The 22,443-nt window shown below is 41.5% G+C and overlaps 1 protein-coding gene across 1 annotated transcript; it reads right to left on the bottom strand.

Annotated features, from left to right (window-relative positions):
- Positions 1 to 18,690: 18,690 nt before the first annotated feature.
- On the bottom strand, positions 18,691 to 19,771 carry LOC149821276 (uncharacterized). The gene has a single exon (XM_089982224.1). It carries the CDS (start codon positions 19,734 to 19,736, stop codon positions 19,041 to 19,043), a length of 696 nt encoding a protein of 231 aa, XP_089838350.1. The 5' UTR covers positions 19,737 to 19,771; the 3' UTR covers positions 18,691 to 19,040.
- Positions 19,772 to 22,443: the final 2,672 nt, after the last annotated feature.

Here is a 22,443-nt window from a genome sequence, read left to right as displayed (position 1 = left end):
CGATTGCTACTGGTCTTTCCTCGAACGTCAAGTCCTTATGGATATCCACATCATCATAATGAATGATGTGCGATGGGTCGTGAACATATCTTCTCAGCATGGATACGTGAAAGACGTTGTGAATCTGAGCGTACTGAGGAGGCAGCGCAACGCGGTAAGCCGCCTCGCCGATCCGATCCAGGATCTCAAAAGGTCCGACGAATCGCGGACTCAGCTTTCCCTTTTTCCCGAACCGGAAGACGCTCTTGGTAGGAGATACCTTAACAAAAACCATATCTCCTGTTGAGAACACGAGCTCTCTACGTCGACGATCGGCGTAACACTTCTGCCGACTTTGCGCGGTACGCAGACGTTCCCTGATCATCTGCACTTGCTGAGTATAGTGCTGTAGCACTATAGGTGAATCTAGCATCCGTTCACCAACCTCATCCCAGTAAACGGGTGATCGACAAGGCTTCCCGTACAAGGCTTCGTAAGGGGCCATACCGATACTGGCATGGTAACTATTATTGTACGCGAATTCTGCCAACCCAGTATGAGAGTCCCATTCTCCCCTCCAGTCCAACATGCACGCTCGCAGCATGTCTTCCAAAGTCTGAATCGTGCGTTCAGATTGTCCATCAGTCTGAGGGTGGAAGGCAGTGCTGAATTTTAGCTTTGTGCCCAAGGCCAACTGCAGCTGCCCCCAAAACCTGGAGGTGAACCTCGGGTCACGATCGAAGATGATTGACACAGGAACACCGTGCAATCTCACAATCTCCCTGACATAGAGGTCTGCCAAGCTATCCAGTGACTGACTGAGCCGTATAGGGAGGAAATGCGCCGATTTAGTGAGTCGATCCACGATCACCCAAATCGCATCGTGTTTCCTCCGCGTCCTCGGCAAACCGACGATGAAGTCCATCGTGATGTCCTCCCACTTCCATTGTGGAATCTCCATTTGCTGCACCACTCCGCCTGGTCGTTGGTGCTCGATCTTAACCTGTTGGCAAGTCAAGCACTTCGAAACGTACTCGGCTACGTCCCGCTTCATTCCGTTCCACCAATATCTGCGCTGCAACTCTTTGAACATCTTTGTGCCGCCCGGGTGGATCGTGTACTTGGACTTGTGGGCCTCAGTGAGAATCTCATCTCTCAAAAAAGGATCTTCTGGCACCCAGAGACGATCCTTACGCCATACACCTCCTTCCTCACTCAGTCGGAAGGGGGTATCGGCCCGCTGCGCTAGAGCCTTCAGCTTGTCATACTGCGCATCGATCTTCTGACTGACAAAGATCTTTGACAATAGCTCAGGCTGAGCTACCATGCTGGAAAGACTGATCGAAACTGGAGTGACCACAAACGGTTCCCACGATATCAGATCCTCGACCAGCTTCCACCCCGCAAACAACAAATTTACGGAAACGCTGGGAGACTTGCGGCTCAGAGCGTCGGCCACAACGTTCGCTTTTCCTGGGTGGTAGGACAAGGTAAAGTCGTAATCCTTGAGGAATTCCAGCCAACGTCGCTGCCTCATATTCAGCTCCTTCTGCGAGAACAAAAATTTTAGGCTCTTATGATCTGTAAAAGCCTCGAACCGCTCCCCATACAAATAGTGCCGCCATATCTTCAATGCGAAGACTACCGCTGCTAACTCCAAATCATGAGTCGGGTAATTCTTCTCATGTATTTTAAGTTGGCGCGATGCATAGGCGATCACTCTATCGTTCTGCATTAAGACGCAACCCAAACCTGTCCCGGAAGCGTCTGTGTAAATCACGAAGCCGCCTTGACCCGAAGGTAAGGCCAAAATGGGAGCAGTTGTAAGACGTTCCTTTAACCTCTGAAAACTGCTCTCACACATGTCGTCCCACACGAACCTAGCTTCTTTCTTCAGGAGCTGCGTCAAGGGTAGAGAGATCTTAGAAAAGTCCTGGATAAATCTTCGGTAATACCCAGCTAATCCAAGAAAACTCCGAATGTCACGAACATTCCTCGGTTGCTGCCAACTGAGTACAGCCTCAACTTTCGCTGGATCCACGGACACACCTTCCTTGGAGATGACATGTCCCAAAAACATGATCTCCTCGAGCCAAAACTCGCACTTAGAGTACTTAGCGAACAACCGCTCCTTTCGCAAGGTTTCGAGAATAACTCTCAAGTGCTCACGATGTTGCTCCCAGCTATCTGAATACACCAAGATGTCGTCGATGAACACGATCACGAAGGTGTCCAAAAAGGGTTTGAACACCCTATTCATGAGATCCATGAACGCTGCAGGAGCGTTAGTGAGTCCAAAGGGCATAACCGTAAATTCGTAATGCCCATACCTGGTCCGGAAGGCCGTCTTGGAGATATCATCTCCCTTAATTCTGAGTTGATGGTACCCAGATCTAAGGTCGATCTTTGAGAAGATCCTGGCCCTCTGCAACTGATCGAACAGATCCTCGATGCGCGGCAACGGGTACTTATTCTTTATTGTCGCCTGGTTAAGCATCCGATAATCGATGCACAACCGCAATGATCCGTTCTTCTTTTTCACGAACAAGACGGGAGCTCCCCAGGGCGAGACACTGGGGCGAATGAATCCCTGATCCATCAACTCCTGCAACTGCTTCTTGAGCTCTGCGAGCTCGGCTGGCGCCATCCGATATGGAGCCTTAGAAATTGGCGCAGTACCCGGCAGCAACTCGATGCTGAACTGCACCTCGCGAGGTGGAGGAAGGCCTGGCAGTTCCTCCGGGAAGACGTCTGGGAAATCTCGAACAATCTCCAAGTCTCCCATCGGGACTTGCGTCGGCCCGGACTGGATGACACTGACCAAAAAGGCAGTGCATCCCTTCCTCAGGTAGCTCTGCGCCTTCAACGACGAAATCAACTTGCTCGCCCGAACGGGTTTCAGGATCTTGAATTCCATCTTGGGCATTCCTGGTGGAGATAAAACAATCCTACTATCTCGGCAGAAAATCTTGGCATGATACTTGTGCAGCCAATCCATGCCTAGGATGACGTCAAATTCTGTCATCACTAGCAGGATAGCACAAGCCGGTAAATGCCGATCTGCTAAGACTACGTCCAACTCTGGTACGTAGGCCGCACAAATGGTATTTTTCCCAATCGGGTTATACACTTCAAGAGTATTATGCAAGGGTTTTACAGGTATGTGCAAACACTCGGCAAAATTTACCGAAATAAAAGAGTGTGTGGCACCACAATCAAAAAGCACAAAGGCCGCTTGGTTAGCGACAAAAAGGGTACCTTGCACTAGGTCGCCCTTGGTCAACTGCTCAGCCTTGGCTGAGTAGACACGTCCCGGCGCCCTCTTTTGACCGCTCGTCTGTGGTGGTGGCGACTGATACTGCTGTTGCGGCAGTGGCGGCCGAGGGAGCAAAGGTGCTCCGCTGGTCTGCCTGGAATCATCAGCCGCCTTTTTGCGGCAATCACGGACGTAGTGGCCCATCTTGCCATAATACAGGCATCCGCCTGTGTCGAGCGGGCACGCCTGCCCAAAGTGAGATCGCTGGCATCTGGGGCATACGCTGCCAGCCTGCTGCCTGGCTGGAGGATTGCCCTGTGGCCGTTGACGCTTCGAAGGAGGATATCGTTTCCTTCCTCCTTCGCTCTTTACAGGAAGGAACGGTCGTTTGCCTGAGTCGCCGGAAGGTGTCTTCGGCTCACCACCCGTAGCGGGTGGCCTCCTGCCCTGAGCACTCTTAGTGCGCTCCCATGCTTCACTCAGAACGGTAGCGGCAGCAACTGCCGCAGAGAAGGTCGAGGGCATGCTCGTTAGGACCCGATGCATGAGTCCCTCCTTCAGCCCCCGAACAAACTTTCCTGCTCGCTCGCGATCATCCGCGAACAGGTTAGGGCAGTAGGGTTCCAAACTCTGGAATTTGGCGATGTAATCCGTCAAACTCGAATTGCCCTGGCAGAGCTCCAAGAACTCCACCTTCTTCTTCTCCCTTGCGTGAGGTGGGAAGTAGTTCTCCAAGAAAGCCTTCCTGAAAGCTTCCCAAGGAATGGGCGAAATTCCCGAAAACTGCACACCCCGCGCCATGTCCCACCAACTGCGGGCATTCCCCTTCAGCCTGAAGGTCCCGAAAAGCGTCTTCTTGTCATCGGGTACTGACAAGACCTCGTACACTCGTTCTACCTCCTTCACCCAGTTATCAGCCATATCTGGGTCGGGCTTGCCGTCGAAGGTCGGGGGGTCAAGCTTCAGAAATTTCTCATACGTCACTGCGGTATGCGGGATCGGCTCAGGAACGGGCGCTGGTTCCCTTTGGGAACGAATTTGGTCTCGCATAGCCGCTGCCAGGGAACCCAGGGAATCCATCACGAATCCCCGCTGATCTGACCATTCGTCAGCAGACCCTTCGTTCGAGTTCCTTGCCATCCTTGGAGTAAACAAGGAATACCCATAATTAGAAATTTTAGGAAACTCAAAACAAGCAAAAACATAAGTACTATTCATGTTTAACATGAGTAGTTTATGAAACCCCAACAATGCTGGTATACACACAAAACACGTCAAGCCACTTAACTTAACAATGCCTTGAGCACCTACTAAGCAAGAGGAAAAGTATACTCACAGTGCGATGCGGATGCCCAATGGTCAAGAATCCTTGCTTCCCTTAGCTCTGATACCAAGTTGTAACACCCCAAAATTTCAAGCTTGCAAACCTTTCGAAAAAAAAAGACAAGAGACTAAAAAGGAATCTCTTCATCTCAGAGATGATTTACGAAATCAGCGGAAGACTATACTTTTATTAATTTCAGAAAGGCAAGCTGACAACTTTGAGCGCGTTAGCTAAAAGAACCAAAACGCACAACACATGCTACTTGCGGACACTTGGAAAAGCCACTTTCATTTAAGAAGTTCTCCAAATAGTACAAAATTAGGATCTCCCAAGGAAAATCCGTTACAAAACCCCAAACAACAGGACGCGAGCTAAGAGCAGGAAGAAGAACGTCTTGGAGCCATCTAGCCATCGCGCCATCGCCTGTGGTGTACCTAATCATCACCTGTACCCATAGAATGGGTTAGTTTCACGAAAAACTAGTAGGCGCACAAGAGAGACTACAAGGATCTGAATTATGTAATTTAATTCAGTAAGTTACACAGTTTAAAGCAAATATGCAGTTAAACATGTGAGCAATGCATGCAGATAACCAGTGCAAACGCGTAAGTAGTGCAAGCGAATACGTAGTGCAAGTGAATAAGTAGTGCAACGAATCAGTAGTGCAAGTGAATAAGTAGTGCAACGAATCAGTAGTGCAAGCAAGTCGGTGGTGCAAGCGAGTCAGTAGTGCAACGAATCAGTAGTACAACGAATCAGTAGTGCAGCGAATCAGTAGTGCAACGAATCTCACGGCCCAGCAACCAAAGTGAACAGACTTTATGTTCCGATATTACTGGCCTGCGGGTACGCGCAGGCAAAACATAGAAACAACTGAGACTAGTTCGGGCGTCTATTATTCTATGTATTTTCAATAACCCGAATAGCTAGTTGAGTCCGCTCCAAAGGGGACGGCTTTAGCCGAGAGAGGATTCCCCAGAGGCTGAAAAGCAGTGCCACGGATGCATCCAACTTCTGCAGAAGTGTTAAGCTAACTATTGTAGCCCCTTTCCCCTAACTCCAATGACTGGGGAGGCCGGATCTTTGCCCGTGGGGTGATTGTTAACAACCTGTCCATTGGAGTTTTTGTACCGATCTGTCCTCTCCCTTGACAGACAACCAGAAGCGAACGGGTGCGTTAGGGGTTGCTTAACTAACGACCCATTCTATGCTGTGGTCTTTAAACCACTCGAGCATCTTGCCTGTGAAGGCGAATGTGAGGCCATTTATGTGATTACAACAGTTTGCATTTAGCGTTGTTCGAGGTCGCACGACCGTCTCATCCGATCATCGCAGTACTAGACGTGTCGTGCACGACTATAAGTACTCTACGATAAAGGGGGTATAGCTCCTCAATAGAAGCCTCAACAGGAGTGTTTCACAAAGATGTAAAGTTTATCAACTTTACTCTATCTTTTGAAACAGCAGTACCTTGTGCCAACATGATGCATGTGATTATCTCGAATCACATCCGCTATCGGGGTATCTACATGTCTCGCATGACTCGATACCGGCCTCGATAGACGAGATACGGGTTTCTCAACAGAACACCCGCTAAGAAGTTCGCTCGCTCCCGACTAAACTCTTGTCGCAAGAGGGAGAGTGGTAAATGCTCCTTGCATCCTCCACGAGGATGCCCTTAAGGCATCCGCAAAGAGCAAGAACCTGCACGTCATCTGCAACAGCCAGGCAATACCAACACGTATGCAAAAGCAAGAGGCTAGGCGCAGAGCGCGACGGCAAGGTAAAGGGCAAGGATTTGCGAAACCGCATCCTTGAGTGAAGTGGATACTCGTATAAATATATACATATATATATATATATATATATATATATATATATATATATATATATATTCAATGGTCGCTTTTAGTTCAATTGAACTTAATTCAAATATCCAAGTCTTCCGTGCAATTTTCCCCTACCTTGGAGGGTTACGAGCTTGCTGACGTCTGCGGACGTACACGATTGACGGCTCGGGTCGCGGAGCGCGAGTGGGATCCGTCGTAGCTGCAAATATGCGATATTAACAAGCAAACTCTGACAAAAGCAAAAGCAAGGCAAAGACTCGACTTTTCCGATACATAGGGTTGGGGCCAACCGTCCCAATTGACTCGAAAAGAAGATGGGGCAGGATCAAAAGACTCTAGCTGCCAAAAGAGGGGTGTAGTCAAATGCGAACAGACGACTCACGCTACTAGGAATTCCTCGTTGGAGACCAACAATTGTAATGCTCTGTCCCCATCACGATATAGCTTCCAAAGATTCCCCGGGCTTGTCGGCCAAGGGTATCGGCTTGCGCACAAAGGGCAGGGGGCCATCGGCCCCTGCTGGCAACAAAAAGGCAGGGGCCATCGGCCCCTGCTGGCATAACAAAAGGCAAGGGCCATCGGCCCCTGCTGGCATAATAAAAAGGCAGGGGCCGATGGCCCCTGCTGACAAACTAAAAAGGCAGGGGCCATGGGCCCCTGCTGGCACAAACAAAAGGCAGGGGCCGATGGCCCCTGCTGGCATAACAAAAGGCAAGGGCCATCGGCCCCTGCTGGCATAATAAAAAGGCAGGGGCCGATGGACCCTGCTGGCATAATAAAAAGGCAGGGGCCGATGGCCCCTGCTGGTACAATAAAAAGGGGCAAGGAGGAGGGGCTCGGCCCCTCCCCTGCCGTAACAAAAAAAACAGGGAGGAGGGGCTCGGCCCCTCCCCTACCGAAACGGAGAGCAGGGAGGGGTGTCGTGCCCCTCCCCTGCTAAAAGGGGGCAAAGGGAGGGGGTTTGACCCCTCCCGTGGCCACACAGAGAAATGAGGGAGAGAGAGAGAAGAGACGGAGAGGGAAAAAAGGGAGAAAGAAGAAGCGATGGCGTACCAGGGGGTTTTCGGAGGAACTCGCCGAAGAGGAGCTCGCCGGAAGGAAAAGGGGGGGGGGTCGCCGATGTCGGTGGCGGCGGCTGTTGGGGGTCGCCGGCGTCGGTGACCGTGGACGAGCGAGAGAGGGAAACGGAGAGACAGAGAGCGAGTGGCGGTGAGGGGGGTTTCGTAACCCTCCTCCCGCCTGCCTCGCTGTCTTTTAATGACAGCGAGGGGCGGTGGCCCGGGTCGGGTCCGGGTCGGATCCGGATCCGGCCCAAACCAATTTTTTTTTTTTTTTTTTTTGATATTACAGATCCACTTGAAGGTGTCTTCTCCTTTTGCGGTTGAGCAGTGGTAGCCATGGCTAACAATTTCTTTCATTTGGGACATATGGGTTTGATTTGATATGCCCTGGTTCTTTACAAAAATGACAAACAATCTTGCTATAATCCTTCCTTCCTCCTTGTCCACTATTTCCTTCTTGATTTTGCGTTTTAAAGTAAGGAGGACGATAGGTTCTTACATTATTTCCGGGCCTAGATACCGCGTTGACTTCATCATTGGCTTCGAAGATAGTGGGAACCGCAAGCACATTTGACCCTTGCTTACTTATACCCATACGGGTTTCTTCACCACTTAGTTTGGTGAGAACATCCTCAAGAGGAGTAAAAGATGACAAAAGAGAAGACCTTATTTGCTCAAATTCGGGTCTTAGCCCATTCAAAAAATTGAAGAATCGATCTTCTTTTAGTTGTTTGTGACGAAGTTTAATCGCCTCTCCACTCCATTTTGGTTCGAGCATAGCAAGCTCATCCCAAATGGAAGAAAGATCGGCGAAATATTCTCTAATGGTCATGTCACCTTGACAAAGAGTAAGAGCTTTCTTTTGAAGGTAGTATTTATGGGATAAATCCCTTGACATATACATTTTCTCAAGATAATGCCAAGCTTCCGAAGCTTTCTTAAATTTAATAATGTTGGCATTAATCTTATTCTCAACTGATGAAAAAATTCAAGAAAGAATCTTGAAATTCTTCATTTCTCATTCATCGTGTTTCTTAGAATAATCCTCAAGGGCTTTGGTTCTTTCGTCCCTCTCAAGGATCTTGATTTCACCTTCGTTTATCATGGTGTTTTTTGGTTCCGGTTCTGGGATTGTACTTTGCACATAACCCCAAAGACCTTTCCCTTTAATATGAGCCTCCATATTCTCGGCCCAAACGTGATAGTTGGAGCCATTTAGTTTAAAACCGAGAGCGAAATGAAACTTTTTTTCACCCATTAGAGAGGAAAGATGTAAGAAAAAAATACGTACCACAATAAGATTTTTAAGTCTTATTTGGGATCCATCATTCAAAAGTATGGAGAAATTGATGGAGATGTAAATCATAGGATAAAGGTTGGGTGAATGAAATGGAAAAGTGCTACTGGAGTGCTGTGCGATCGTAGAATGCCATTGCGGTTGAAGGGAAAGTTTTATAGGACGACTATTAGACCCGCTTTACTATATGGTACGGAATGTTGGGCTGCCAAGAGACATCATATTCAAAAAATGAGTGTAGCTGAGATGCGGATGCTTAGATGGATGTGTGGAAATACAATAAAAGATAAGATTCAGAACGAAGAGATACGTAAGAAGGTAGGTGTTGCACCCATTGAAAATAAGATGCGAGAGAATCGTTTACGGTGGTTTGAACATATTCGGCGAAGGCCTAATGATGCTCCAGTTAGAAGGTTGGAGAAATGGGAAAATATATTAGTTAAAAGAGGTCGGGGTAGGCCTAGGAAGACTTGGATGGAGATGATAGGAAAGGATATGAATGCTTTGAACCTCACCGAGGACATGGCGTTGGATAGAAATGATTGGAGGAAAAGGATTCATGTGGAAGACCCAAAATGAATTTCTTTTTTGGTTCATATCGCTGACCCCAATTGTTTTGGGATGAAGGCCTAGTTGTTGTTGTTGTTGTTTGTTGTTGTTGTACTTGTCGCAAGGTCATTTAAAATATTGAAGGAAGAGAATCCACCACTTTAATCTTCAAAAAATCAAAGGCACACTTTTCGAAGCACCAACGAAGCGAAGAATTACACGATTTTCTATCTTTAACCATGCTCTGATACCATGTGAAAATGTCTACAAAGAGACAATACACATACAAGTACAAATACTTTGGAAAAGATGTGCACAAATGTACTCACACAACACTTGAACAAATACGCACAAAAGCATAAAAATAAGCAAACATGCACAAAAACATGTATCTATTGAAAGAGGGCAATGCTTGAGACTCTCAAGCTTTAGGAAATACAATGGGGAAACACCCCTATTTATACAAGTGCTAAAGGGACCACCTTGGGGCTCCCAAAGGAGTCGTTGGGAGCCCCCAATGACTCTATTGGGAGGCCCCCAAGGTGATGACAACGACATAAAAGAATAAAAATAAAAAATGAAATAGAAAAAGAAAAAGGAAAAAAAAAATACAAGCATATTCCAAGTGGAATATGCGTAAAACTGGAAATTACAAAAATACCCTTTTTGGGTATTATGATAAAAGTATATATATATATATATATATATTTATATATAGAGATACATATACATATAGTATATGTATATGTCTCTCTCTCTCTCTCTCTCTCTCTCTATATATATATATATATATATATATATATATATATATATATATGTGTGTACAATGGGATCTTTGGGTTTACATTTTAACAGTACCACACTAACAAGAAGCAAGTTGATAAAAGGTCGCAGTAAGTGCAAGAGATGTTCAATTAAGTAATAGGGTCTTGCATGTAGGTACGTCAAAATGAATATCTGTGCAGGGGAAAAAAACAGTATTAAACTAGAAATAGGGATGTCAACAAATCGGATTTTATCCGATATCCAACCAAATCCGTCTCCACTTAGTCAGCTTTGGTAAGCCAAAACCACATCTAATTATAACCGAATGTTATGGTTTTGATTTTTTGCTACCAAATCCAACGAATGTCTGCATTTGACAGATATCCAAATCTGATTACATGTAAAAACTCGGATTAGGTATGAGCTTTATTCAATCTGAATTTGAATCCGTTTAGCCACCGTTCGATTAGTCGGATCTAGCATCGGCCACACACATGCTGAATCTGAACCATTTACAACCCTAACTAGAAAGCATAACCAAATCATTTCAAAATCAGCATTAACACACATATTATGTCTTTCATTTAATCAAATGAATAAATAAACAAAATGGAAGGCTTTCTTTTGGAAAGAAGTAGAGCTTTATTAGAATAGGATTAGAATTCCAAAAGTACAAATGTGACGAGATGTCACCATAAAGAATGGAGTTACCATGGTGAGCTGAAATAACAAGCATGATAACACATATTGTTAACACAAACTTATATCTAACACACATCAGAAAACACTAATTCCAAAAAAACAAGTAAAACGATTATCTAACAAATCAAAACAATGGCAACATTCAGCACATGAAAGATTCATCAAGGCAGATGAACTTATGTGTTAAGATATTTCCAACATGAAAATCTTAGGGTTCATTAGATGGGCTCTACGACATTTTATGATGAAAAACAGAAGCTGAACTCCTGTTTGACAGCGGATTGCTACTACACCATGTGAGCCATGGCTCACATCATTTTAAGTGACAGAAACCAACCCTTTCTAATTCATCCATTTTGTTGGGCTAAGGTTTCAAGGAAAAAAACAGGTTGATCTTTAGGGGGAACCTATGTCACCTGGGCACGGGTACGACATGACAATTTCAAAAAATGTGGGTATAGGGACATGGCTATATATATATATCACATAGATAAAAAATAAATTCAAAATAAACTGAATATAATCTAAATATATATGTTATATCTAAAATATATATTATATACTGAAAATATGAAGTTATAAAATGAAAATATAATTATAAATTGAATACAAAACTTGTATATACAGAGAGTAAAATGGTGTCTAGGTGTCAACATAGGGATAAGCGTGTCGACACGGGGATACGCATGTCGACACAGGGATACGTGTGTCAACACGGGGATACGTGTGTCGACATGGGTACGAAGGGAAAAATGGAGTGTCCGTGTACCATAGGGGGAACATAAAAGGTGATTATAAGAAATCTCCAAATTTCATCAAAACCCAAAGAGCAAAATCTGACAAACAAGAATCCATTTAGATGCCTATAAAATAGGAAACAGCCATGTCCCTGACTCCAACTTCTTCCATCGAGACAAGCAGGGTGGTGACGGGGTTCAAAGGGGAGAGTTTTTGAGGACATCTTTGATCAGGGGTTACCAAAATAGGTAACAACAATAATAGCAATAATAAAAAAATCCTTGTTAAGTTATATGGATAATTCCATATACAGTTATATATATATTCAAGATATATGTATATATAACTATTATTAATAATGTAATTTAGGTTGCCCACCAGCGGCATTTTGGTCATTTTGCACATGTTCGAAAATAGGTTTTTATTTATTTTCTTGTTTTAATTTTTTGTATTTTATCTCTTTGTGTAAGGGAATTCTTGTAAAATGCCGCCATATAGTTGTTGGAAGTACTCCCAATGATCACAAATATGATCGTTGGGAGCCTCCCAACATCTATTTGGAAGCTCCCTCTTGGCCTCTTCTTGTCTATAAACAAGGGCTTAAGGCCCTTTGTATTGGTAAGCTTCTTTGAAGCTCCTTGATGAAAAAATTCATTATTTTTTAGTGTTGTCTCTCTTTTGATATTGTATGTACTCTTGTGCTTGTGTAAGCCTTAGTGCTTTTTGGATTGTCCCATAGTGGACTTGTGCATGTGCACTTTGTGATTGCGTTCTTCATAAGCCCTTAGTGGTTTTTGTGCTTTGGACGATTTGTAAGTGTGATTTGTGCCTCTTGAGTGAGGTGTATGAAAACTCCTTGTTTCATTATATGGTATCAGAGCAAGGGTGTTCTTAGACCTTTGAAGTGTGATCATCATATGATCGTGGTACCCGTGTGATCGTGGTGATTGTAGTGCCCAAGAGGTTGTGTTGTCTATATCTTTATCTCTCTCTTATAATCTTTCAAGTTAAATATATGTGGGCTTCGGTATGTATTCTAAAATCCTTATATATATAACTATTTTTTAGTTCTCTATCTTTAAAAAGGTATTTATATATTTTTGAAAATTTTGTTTGAAAAATTATGGTTATTTCTTAATCGTGTAAAATGTGTTTTCTTTAAAAAATAAATTGGAACAAGAGTTTGTGTTTTGATATTAACTCATAAGTAGCATATTGTTGAGCTCTTTATGATAAATCCTCTATTTTTTACTTTTCTACAAAAATATATTTTTTTTGAAAATTTTTGAACACTTTTGTGATTATTGATAATTTCATGCATATGTCAAGGCATGTTCTTTGAAACCTATGTAGAGTTTTTTAAAAATAAGTTAATGCTTCTTGCATGTGTTATGATCAATAAAGTCAATATTTTTATCTCTTGTTCTTGTACCTCTTTAGTGGGGGTTTGTGAGTGAATTTTTTTGTAGTTCTTTGAGTATTCTTTTTGGTATTTTAGTGAAACTCCTTTGAGTGTCTATTGTTGGTGACTTAGTGTGAGCCCATTTTGTGGCTTGTGAATGTTCTTTGGTACTTTGGTGAAACTCTTTGAGTGTCCACTTTGTTGTTGTGGTAAATATCTTTTGGAGGACCTTGTTTCCTTTCATTGGTGAACATTTTCTTGTATATTTTGAGTATATTAATGTCTTTATGATTATTTGTGTATATTTCTATAATATATTAAAAATTATGTTCTATGTGGTTTCTTAAGGGCTCTAATTACTATGATTATATGTTTTCTATGCCTCTTCCTTTTTATTGAATAAATGAAATTTTCATCTTGAGCCTTTAACGGATGCCCCTTTGTGGGCTTTGTTGGTGTGCCCTTAATGGACACTCGTGCTTGTCCACTTGGATATTTAATGAATACTAATTTTCTTGATTAACGGTTCTAGTCATTTATAAAATGTTAAGTATTATAGTAGATTTTATGTAGCCTTAAAGTTATTAGATTATTGGATATGCATGAATTTTAATCTCTTCAAGAGTATCCATGATTGATTGTGCTTGGTTATGCTCTTGGTCTTGCATATGGTTCATTAAGAACCTTTGTAAGTTTTGGCCCCTTTTATGTTGTATACCATTGTTGTCTCATAATAGACTTATAATCTAGATTAAGCTCTCTCTCTTTATATAGCTTGTTTATATTGGCCACTCATTATTCATTGTTATTGATGTAATCTTGATTGTCTTTACTTACAAGGTTTATGAAAAATTATAAATTAATATTTTGTGTGCATACGATTGCACAAATCTTTACAAGGTTTTTACCTAACCTTATTGGACTTGATTTGAAACTCGCTTTTTCAAACTGAATATTTGATATGAACTCACCTATTTGGAAATTGAATTATGTATATATTGTTTTTTATGGCATTTGGATTGTCCATCACAAAATTTTATATGATGCATTATTCTCTTGGCCTTGTTATTTGTTCAGAGATGTTTGTTGGGGTGAGTTGTGTGCACCGTGTTTTATGTCAGTTTAGATTGTCAACTTGTGGTTTAGTTCTAACTGACAGTTGATTGATCTCTAAATTTGTGAGTATCACTCATTTGTTGATTGATCGTTGTTATTATTATGGATGCTTACAACTCTATTTATATGTGATAACAATCTATTGTTTAAAACCATAGTGTTTCAAAGGATTGTTAAAATTGATATATTTTTTTGTGTGACATTAGTGTGTTACCATTACAAGCTTTCTTACCTCAAGTGACTTTTTATGTCTTTTATCTAAGTGTCATTATATGTAGACAAGAGATATTTGTTAATATTTTCGTGTATTTTTAGCTCATTGTTGACATTATGATTATACTCTTGATCTAGTCGCTGATACACTTATCTTTTAAGTATCATTATATGTAGATAAAAGATGTTTATCCACACCTTCGTATGTGGTTTTAGCTCATTGTTGACATTGTGATTATGCTCTTGTTCTAGTTGCTGATACACTTATTTTGAGTGTCATTATATTTACACAAGATATGTTTATACACACCTTCGTGTATGTCTTTGGCCCAAGGTGTGTCTTTGGCCCTTTAGTAACTTTATATTTATGCTCTTATTCTAGTCACTGATTCACTTGATTTTGAGGATTGAAGGTCTAGTGAGGTGATTGCTTATGATGGTCAAGCTATTGTTAAAATTTAGAAACATTATTCATTGTGTTATATGAGATTTTTTAAATCTCTTCACAAAATTTTTGAATTTTTACTAATTTATCCTTATATGAAAAATGGTTATTGAAATATTTTCAAGCATTTTGCATCGAATATGCTTTAATTGCATGATGGACACTTTAATTTGTTTCATGATAGACTGCCATGTGTGTTTTGCATATATATTACTATTTGTAAAATATTATTTCGTGAGATTTGTGGAATTTTAAATCTCTTATAAGTTATTTGCTCTTAGAAAAGTTTTTATTGGTCCATAAGTGACTCTTTCATTGGCTCTAAACTATTCCATGATTCATTCATATATACATTAGTTGTATGATTAATACGGCTTCTAAAACATAATGTTTGATTGATCCATGTTTGTTATATTTATCTTATCTTAACCTTTATTAAATTATTTCTTAGATCTTCTGCTGTGTAAAAATGACTTGTTTTAAAAAAGAAATCTATTTATGAGTAAAAAAATCTTCTTTATGCGATTTTATGATTTAAACATTTTTTTGTGAGTCATTTATTCATGGTATTAATATTACTCAACAAATCTATTTCATGTCTTGCATGCATTAATGTGATTTTTTCTTGATAAATATATGTATTGATTATCCTAAAGTTAACTTTTTTATTTGTTGGCTGTTTCTTGAGTTTTTCATATCTTATGCATGATTGTGAAGTTTTCTTATTAGGTTTTACTTTCTCATTTCGAAGTATTGAGGTATTGTGCATATTTCCAAATGTTTTCATGAATGTTTAAAGTGATTAATGATTTATGAGCATGACTCCTCTCATAATATCAATATATTTTGAACAAATAATATTTTAAAATGTTCTTTGTTTTTGTGAAATATATATTCTTTTGTATAGATGGGATATTTGGCTTTCTGATCTATTTACATGTTCTCAAGTATTGAACAAATGATTGAACAAAAAATATTGAAGACTCTATACCAGAGTTACCGGAAGCGCCTAGGCAAAAGGGGAAGCGCGCTTCCCCGAAGCGCGAAACGTCGCGCTTCCGAAGTGTGAGGGGAAGCGTCCCCCTTTTTTGGGAAGCGCGCTTCCCTTTTATGGGAAACGCGCTTCCCATAAATGGGAAGCGCGCTTCCCCCACGCTTCCCCCACGCTTCCCCCACGTTTCCCCCCACGCTTCCCCCTCGCTTCCCCCTCGCTTCCCCATTTTTTTCATTTTTTTTCGCTTCCCCTCGCTTCCGGTTCGCTTCCTAGGTCGCTTCCGGTTCGCTTCCTAGGTCATTTCCGAGACGGTTCGGAATTTTCTTCTAAGTGGTCCCACGCTTCCCCGCTTCCTAAATTTTTGAAAGTGCCTCGCTTCCCGCTCCCGCTTCCCGTATCGCTTCCCGCTCCCGCTTCCTCGACTGGTAACTCTGCTCTATACACCCTTCAATGGAAGGAACCAATGAAGCAACATGATGGAGACTATGAAGACTTGGGTTCTTTTGTATTTGCAAACTTACGGTTACATCACCGTAAGTTTGAGGGGGGTCTTAAGTTATATTTATAATTCTATATATATATATATATATATATATATATATATATATATATATATATATATATATATATATATATATATATTCAAGATATATGTATATATAACTATTATTAATAATATAATTTAGGTTGCCCACCAGGGGCATTTTGGTCATTTTGTATATGTTAGAAAATAGGTTTTCTTTATTTTCTTCTTTTAATTTTTTGTATTTTATCTCTTTGTGTAAGGGCATTCTTGTAAAATGCCTCAATATAGTCATTGGGAGTACTCCCAACGATCACAAATATGACCGTTGGAAGCCTCCCAACATCTATTTGGAGGCTCCCGCTTGGCCTCTGCTTGTCTATGAATAAGGGCTTAAGGCCCCTAGTATTGGTAAGCTTCTTTGAAGCTCCTTGATGAATAAATTTATTATTTTTAAGTGTTATTTCTCTTATGATATTATATGCACTCTTCTGCTTGTGTAAGCCTTAGTGTTTTTTGGATTGTACCATAGTGGACTTGTGCATGCACACTTTGTGATTGCGTTCTTCATAAGCCCTTAGTGGTTTTTGTGCTTTGGACGATTTGTGGGTGTGATTTGTGCCTCTTGAGTGAGGTGTGTGAAGACTCCTTGTTTCATTACAATCCTTCGATTCCCTTGCCTATAAAATAGGACACAACCATGTCTCTAACTCCAATTTCTTCCGTTGAGACAAGCAGGGTTATGATGGGGTTAAGAGGGGAGAAAGATGATGATGGACATGTCACTAATCAGGGGTTCCTAAGAAGATCACCTTCATCATTTCTCCACTCCCTTCCCATCTTTCTGTTCTTCATTTCTCTTACATTAAAAAATGGTGATGATATAATACAACACATAAGATTGCATTATTTAAACATAAGGAGAAGCACAAACACTTTTCTTGCAGAACTCTATAATCATATGATCAAGGAAGAATTACCCTACATCCAATCAACACAGAAAAGAGACAATGAGAATTAACATGTCATTATGATTAAAAATACATTCAACACATGAATGCATGACTAAGAAATGCAAATTACCCATGATAAAACAGCTGAGATAACTGTCTCCTTTATTGCCCTCAAGCTAATTATCCATCAAATAAGATCACGTGAAATGAGCCCATCTAAACAAAAAATTCTTCAAATATGTTGTACTTCGGAGCAGTTGTGATGTTTCCCATTATCTACCATTTTTAACAGTACATCCACTTTCAAGTTTTAACCCACAATAATCATTAATAACAGTCATTACAATCTTCTGCTCCAAGAAATTCCTTCCAACAGGGGCTAGGAAATATCTCACAATGGAACCTCATCAACAAAATTTCCAGCAATATGTAAAATCACTTACTCCGGTTATCTGACAAAGGTCTCTTATTATTGCATGGGCGTATGTGTGTGGCATGCGTTGTGGGTGTGCTTATGTCCTTGCACACATGCATGCACAATCGACTTACATGAAATGTGATTGGTAACAAGAATGCCTGATAGAAATAACTAGCAGTTAAGTGAAATCTATCAGTACAAGCTACATCGGTTTTACATGCACATACAAATTCAGATTCTTGGTAATGTACAAGCACTTCTATTCTGTTCATCAAGCATGATGTCATCTCAGTTACAACGAAACCAACTCAACAACCATAAACCATGCCATCAAAATGCCAACCTGGAACCTGGTGTAGAGCAGGTCAAGCTCAAGAACCAATTAAAAAATGGAACACAAAATGTATTCCTCATCTGTTCTCAAACATGGTGGAAGCTGCAATAAGAGATAGAGACAAGAGTCCAGCTACAACGAAGACTGTAATCAATGACCAAAGCCATATACCAAACTGTTTAACATGAAAGAAAACTTCATGCCTCCAAATTTCTTCTGAGTACAAACAATTTGGTGTGAACAATACATTCTACTGACAAAACGTCTTCCTCTTAAGAACTCTTGCGATGAAAACAATTTGCATGTATTTTTTTTTGTTTGTGATTTATTTAAGCTTCAAGATATGACTCTCTGCCTTGAACCATTCCTTACTATTGTCATCAAGTAAAAGGAACAAGCATGTTTGAACAATTCAAGGTTTTCATAGCAAAGTTATTATCACAAGCTGATATTCCCATAAAAGGAAAAAAACAGAAACTACTAACTACTACCACGAACAGAACTGAATGTCATTCCCGAATCTGAACGAACAATCATAATCCATCCAAAATGGCTAAAATAAACCACCCATCCGTCCATCACAAATACCAACCATCCAGAAGCAAATCATCTTTGACAACTTACACACTTTCGCGAGACGAACATGTATCCTAAGAAAAATGAACAACGCAATCCAGTTTGCTACTCGAGGTGCTGAACTATAACCGCCAACAAAAGCAAAGAATAAAACAAGCAGAAGAAACGTATAATCCAGGTTTCAATATCCAAATACAAATGAATGAGATAGATGACCATTCCTGAACACTCAAACGGTGGAATTTCAAGACACGCAATGCGAATTAAGAAAACCATATCATATAATTATCCATCAAATTTTCCAATAGGTGTACATCCAAGTTCGACCATGCACCAATTGAGAAAAAACAGTCAAGCAAACATCCTCAACTCTGCATCTGAATATAAAATGCCAATAAGCTCCTCAACTATGTATCTGAATCTAAAATACCAACCATCCAAAAGCCAAAACCCTAAAATCCAGAAGATGGGTACCCCAAATTTCAACTAAAAAACTCAGATGAATGGTACCCAAAAGCCTGCCCCCCAACAACCGCAAAACCCATCTACCTCCCCCCACCAGCGTTCATGTTCCTCCTCACAATCCTACCATTGAAACCACCACCACCACCATCGATCAGCTCGCGGAGTCCCGAACTCTCAAACGGATTATCCTTTTCTTCAACACGATCATCCTTGTCCTTAGGATTGGGAACCACCCTCTCGAAATAGTTCCCATAGATATACTCGGGCGAGTAACCCTGCACTTCATCGTAGAGCAGGACGTGCCCGTGCCACTCCCAGACACGATAGCCCTGGCGAGGTTCCTCGTGGAAGCCGACGCAGAGGTGGGCGTCTCTGATAGTCACGGCCTGGCCAGAATTGGGCTTGAGAGTGTCGGTCTTGCCGGACTGGATAATTCGGATGAGCTCCCTCTCGAGCTTAGCTTCCTCTCTGGCGAGCCTCGCTTTGTAATCGGCGTTGCCCTCATAGTTTTCTTCTTTTTCATCATCTTCATCTTCATCTTCATCTTCATCTTCTTCATCTTCGTCTTGGTTGGGAAGGGAGAGGAAGAGGTCCTCCAGGGGCTGAGAGAGGAAGGAGTTGGTGTTGAGGAGGGAAGGGTAGAGTTGGAGCCTCTCCATGAGGCTCATCATCAACTGGCTGTCCAAGGAGGTGCTGCTGCTGCTGTTGTTGGTGGTTGTGGTGGGTTGGCCATCAGAGGAGGTGTTGCTGTTAGGGGTGCTATCTTGGGGGCTCATGGCGCCTCTCTTTTTTGCTGGTCAGGAGAGAGAGAGAGAGAGAGAGAGAGAGAAGGGTGTGGTCTGCTGCTTATATAAGGTTTGTGGTATAGCATAAGTTTACTGTATTAGGTAAGCAATTGACGATGCTATCGGTTTCATCTGTTTATACACGCAAATAAGTAACCCTAGTTGGAAACTTGGAACTCACACGGAGTACGGGACATGGTTAAAACGGCAAAATATCGGCAGTACAAAACTCGTGAGAATTTTTTTTATTAAATTCTCGTGTTTTTAGACAAAAATCTCGGGAATAAAAAATTAAAATTATAAGAAAATATAAATAAAAATCACACGGTTTTTCACGATAAATAGCCATTAAAAACATAAATAACACGTTTAAATTGTGATATTTATGTTTTGATGAAAAAATCACTATATTTTTGAAATTCAATTCAATATTTGAATGTTCCATCCTACATTCAATCTTAGCAATTCAATCAAACGGTTAGGATTTGGTGCTAGTTTTGACCTTGATACAGACTGATCCTATTCTTTTAAATGCTTCAGGTGGATGGCTAAGATAGACATGGATGTGAAGTACATAAAGGACAGTGTGATCTAGTGCCCACCCAAACCCGAATGTTGTGCTCTTTCCTCCCCCTCTCCCCCAACCCACCTCTCTCTCTCTCTCTCTCTCTCTCTCTCTCTCTCTCTCTCTTTGAGTAGATGCCAAGGCCAGTAAAGATCAACACATTGTGGTAAGCTTAACTGCGAGTGTGAAAGTTTCATGGTAATCAAAACCTTCAATTTGAGTGTAGCCTTTGACAACGAGGTGCATCTTGTATCGCTCGATGGACCCAACCACACGATGTTTAATTTTGTAGGCCATTTGCATCCGATGAGTCATTTGCCTGTGGGAAGAGGCACTATAGACCAAGTTGCATTTTTCTCAGCCATGGCCTCACACTATTGTGAACACTTGATTGCTTTGGCAAAACTATTTGGCTCAACATCAAATAGGATGGTTGACATGAAAGTTGCATAACTGGTTGAAAATTTGTATGACGGCAAGTAAAGATCAATGGGGTAAGGTTTAACTAAAGCAAAGCATCACATAAAAGAGCAGAATTGAATAAAATATTAGAGTCTTCTTTGGAAAACAGGGCAATATGTTCTTTAGATGGGTGTTCAAGACGAAGATGCCATGTACCCAAATCATGATTATTGACAACAAGGACTTGGCTCCGAGAGTGGTTGAACCCCAGATGGTAGAGCCCATCATGAACTTCACCCGCTCCAATCAGTTTCTTTGTTGAAAGGTTCTGAAGTAGAAAAGAAAATGGCAACACAATTTTGTAATTGAGGTAGCTTGCTAACCGATAAAAGATTGTATTGGAAATCTGGGACACACAAAACATTTCCAAGACGAAGGTTGGAAGTGATTCAGGTTTTTACTACTTGGGTGACAGTCAGATCTTGGTCCTTGGGAAGCTTGACGGGTCTGATTTTGGACAGTGAGTTGACATAAAAAAAAGAAACCAGATTAGGGCGTCATATGATTTGACGCTCTGGTATCAATCATCCAGGCTGAACTACGGGTGGTGAATTTAAGAGATGCATTACCTGCCAGGTTTGCCAAAGCCGGTTTCATGTTCATGCTGGTGAGAGAACCTAGCTGCCTCCTCAGACAGTTATGCAATGATGGATGAAGGGGACATCCGTTCAACATATGATTCGGGTTTGGCTATAGCTTGAGGTTGTGATGCTGAATTGATCTATCCTCCCTTCATCTCGATTATCATTTGGGATGATTGGGGTGGGTACCCATGTAAGGCATAACACTTGGATTTGACATGATCGAGCATCCCACAATGCTCGCATTTTGGCCTTACACGGTTTTGGTAGTATTTTTCCAGTATATCGATTATTGTCATCAATGCTATTTTTGAAACCTCCGGCTTTGACTAACGTGGTTGTTGCTTCCAAGAGAGGTTTGATGAATTTATGAATATTTGCTTTTCTTCTTGAAAGATCATCAAATATACCTTGCTGATATTGGGCAGTGGTGCAATGGTTAAAATCTAACTTCTTATGATCAAGAAAGTCTCATTCAAACCCATAAGAAATTGATAAACTTTTTCTTGCTGTTGACATGCATTTAGTTTCTTTAGCGCACCACAAGTGCACTGAGAAATGTTTTAAGTAAGAATCCAGCTCATCCCATAGGGACTTGAGCTTGGTGAAATAAGAAGCCAAGGAGGATTGTTCTTGGCGATGGTCGGTAATCAATTTCTTGAGTTGAAAAGTACATGTGGCGTTACCTTGCGAGAACCTTTCTTAAAGCTCAACCCACACATCATGAGCCATGTCAGCATAAATGATGCCGTTGGCGAGGTCTTTCGGCAATGCATTGAGAATCCAAGACAGCACCATGTCATTGCAGCGGTTCCACGCATGAAACTCCGTTGAAGTCGATTTAAGTCTTGAAAGTGACTCGTTGACAAACTGAATATATTTTTCGCACTCAAGGCCATCTTCATTGCCCTTCGCCACGTCAAATAGTTATCACCATTCAGTGGTGATGAAACGATCACTGTATCAGGATTATCCGAATAGTGCAGAAAGTATGGAGAATCAGAATGGAAAGACTGTTTATCATCTCTATTAGAATCGAAAGACTGTTTCTCACCTCAAGGGCCATGACGATGATGGTAGTGAAGGAAAT

The sequence above is a fragment of the Nuphar pumila genome, chromosome 12 (assembly GCF_984573655.1).
Source record: "Nuphar pumila chromosome 12, dmNupPumi1.hap1.1, whole genome shotgun sequence".
Lineage (NCBI taxonomy): Eukaryota > Viridiplantae > Streptophyta > Magnoliopsida > Nymphaeales > Nymphaeaceae > Nuphar > Nuphar pumila.
Note: the sequence above shows the minus strand (reverse complement) of the source record. Positions and strands in the feature narration are given on the sequence as shown.

What these genes read in the sequence shown, in the direction of transcription:
- LOC149821276 (XM_089982224.1), bottom strand. Translation starts at nt 19,736, where the DNA reads ATGAGCCCCCAAGATAGCACCCCTAACAGCAACACCTCCTCTGATGGC.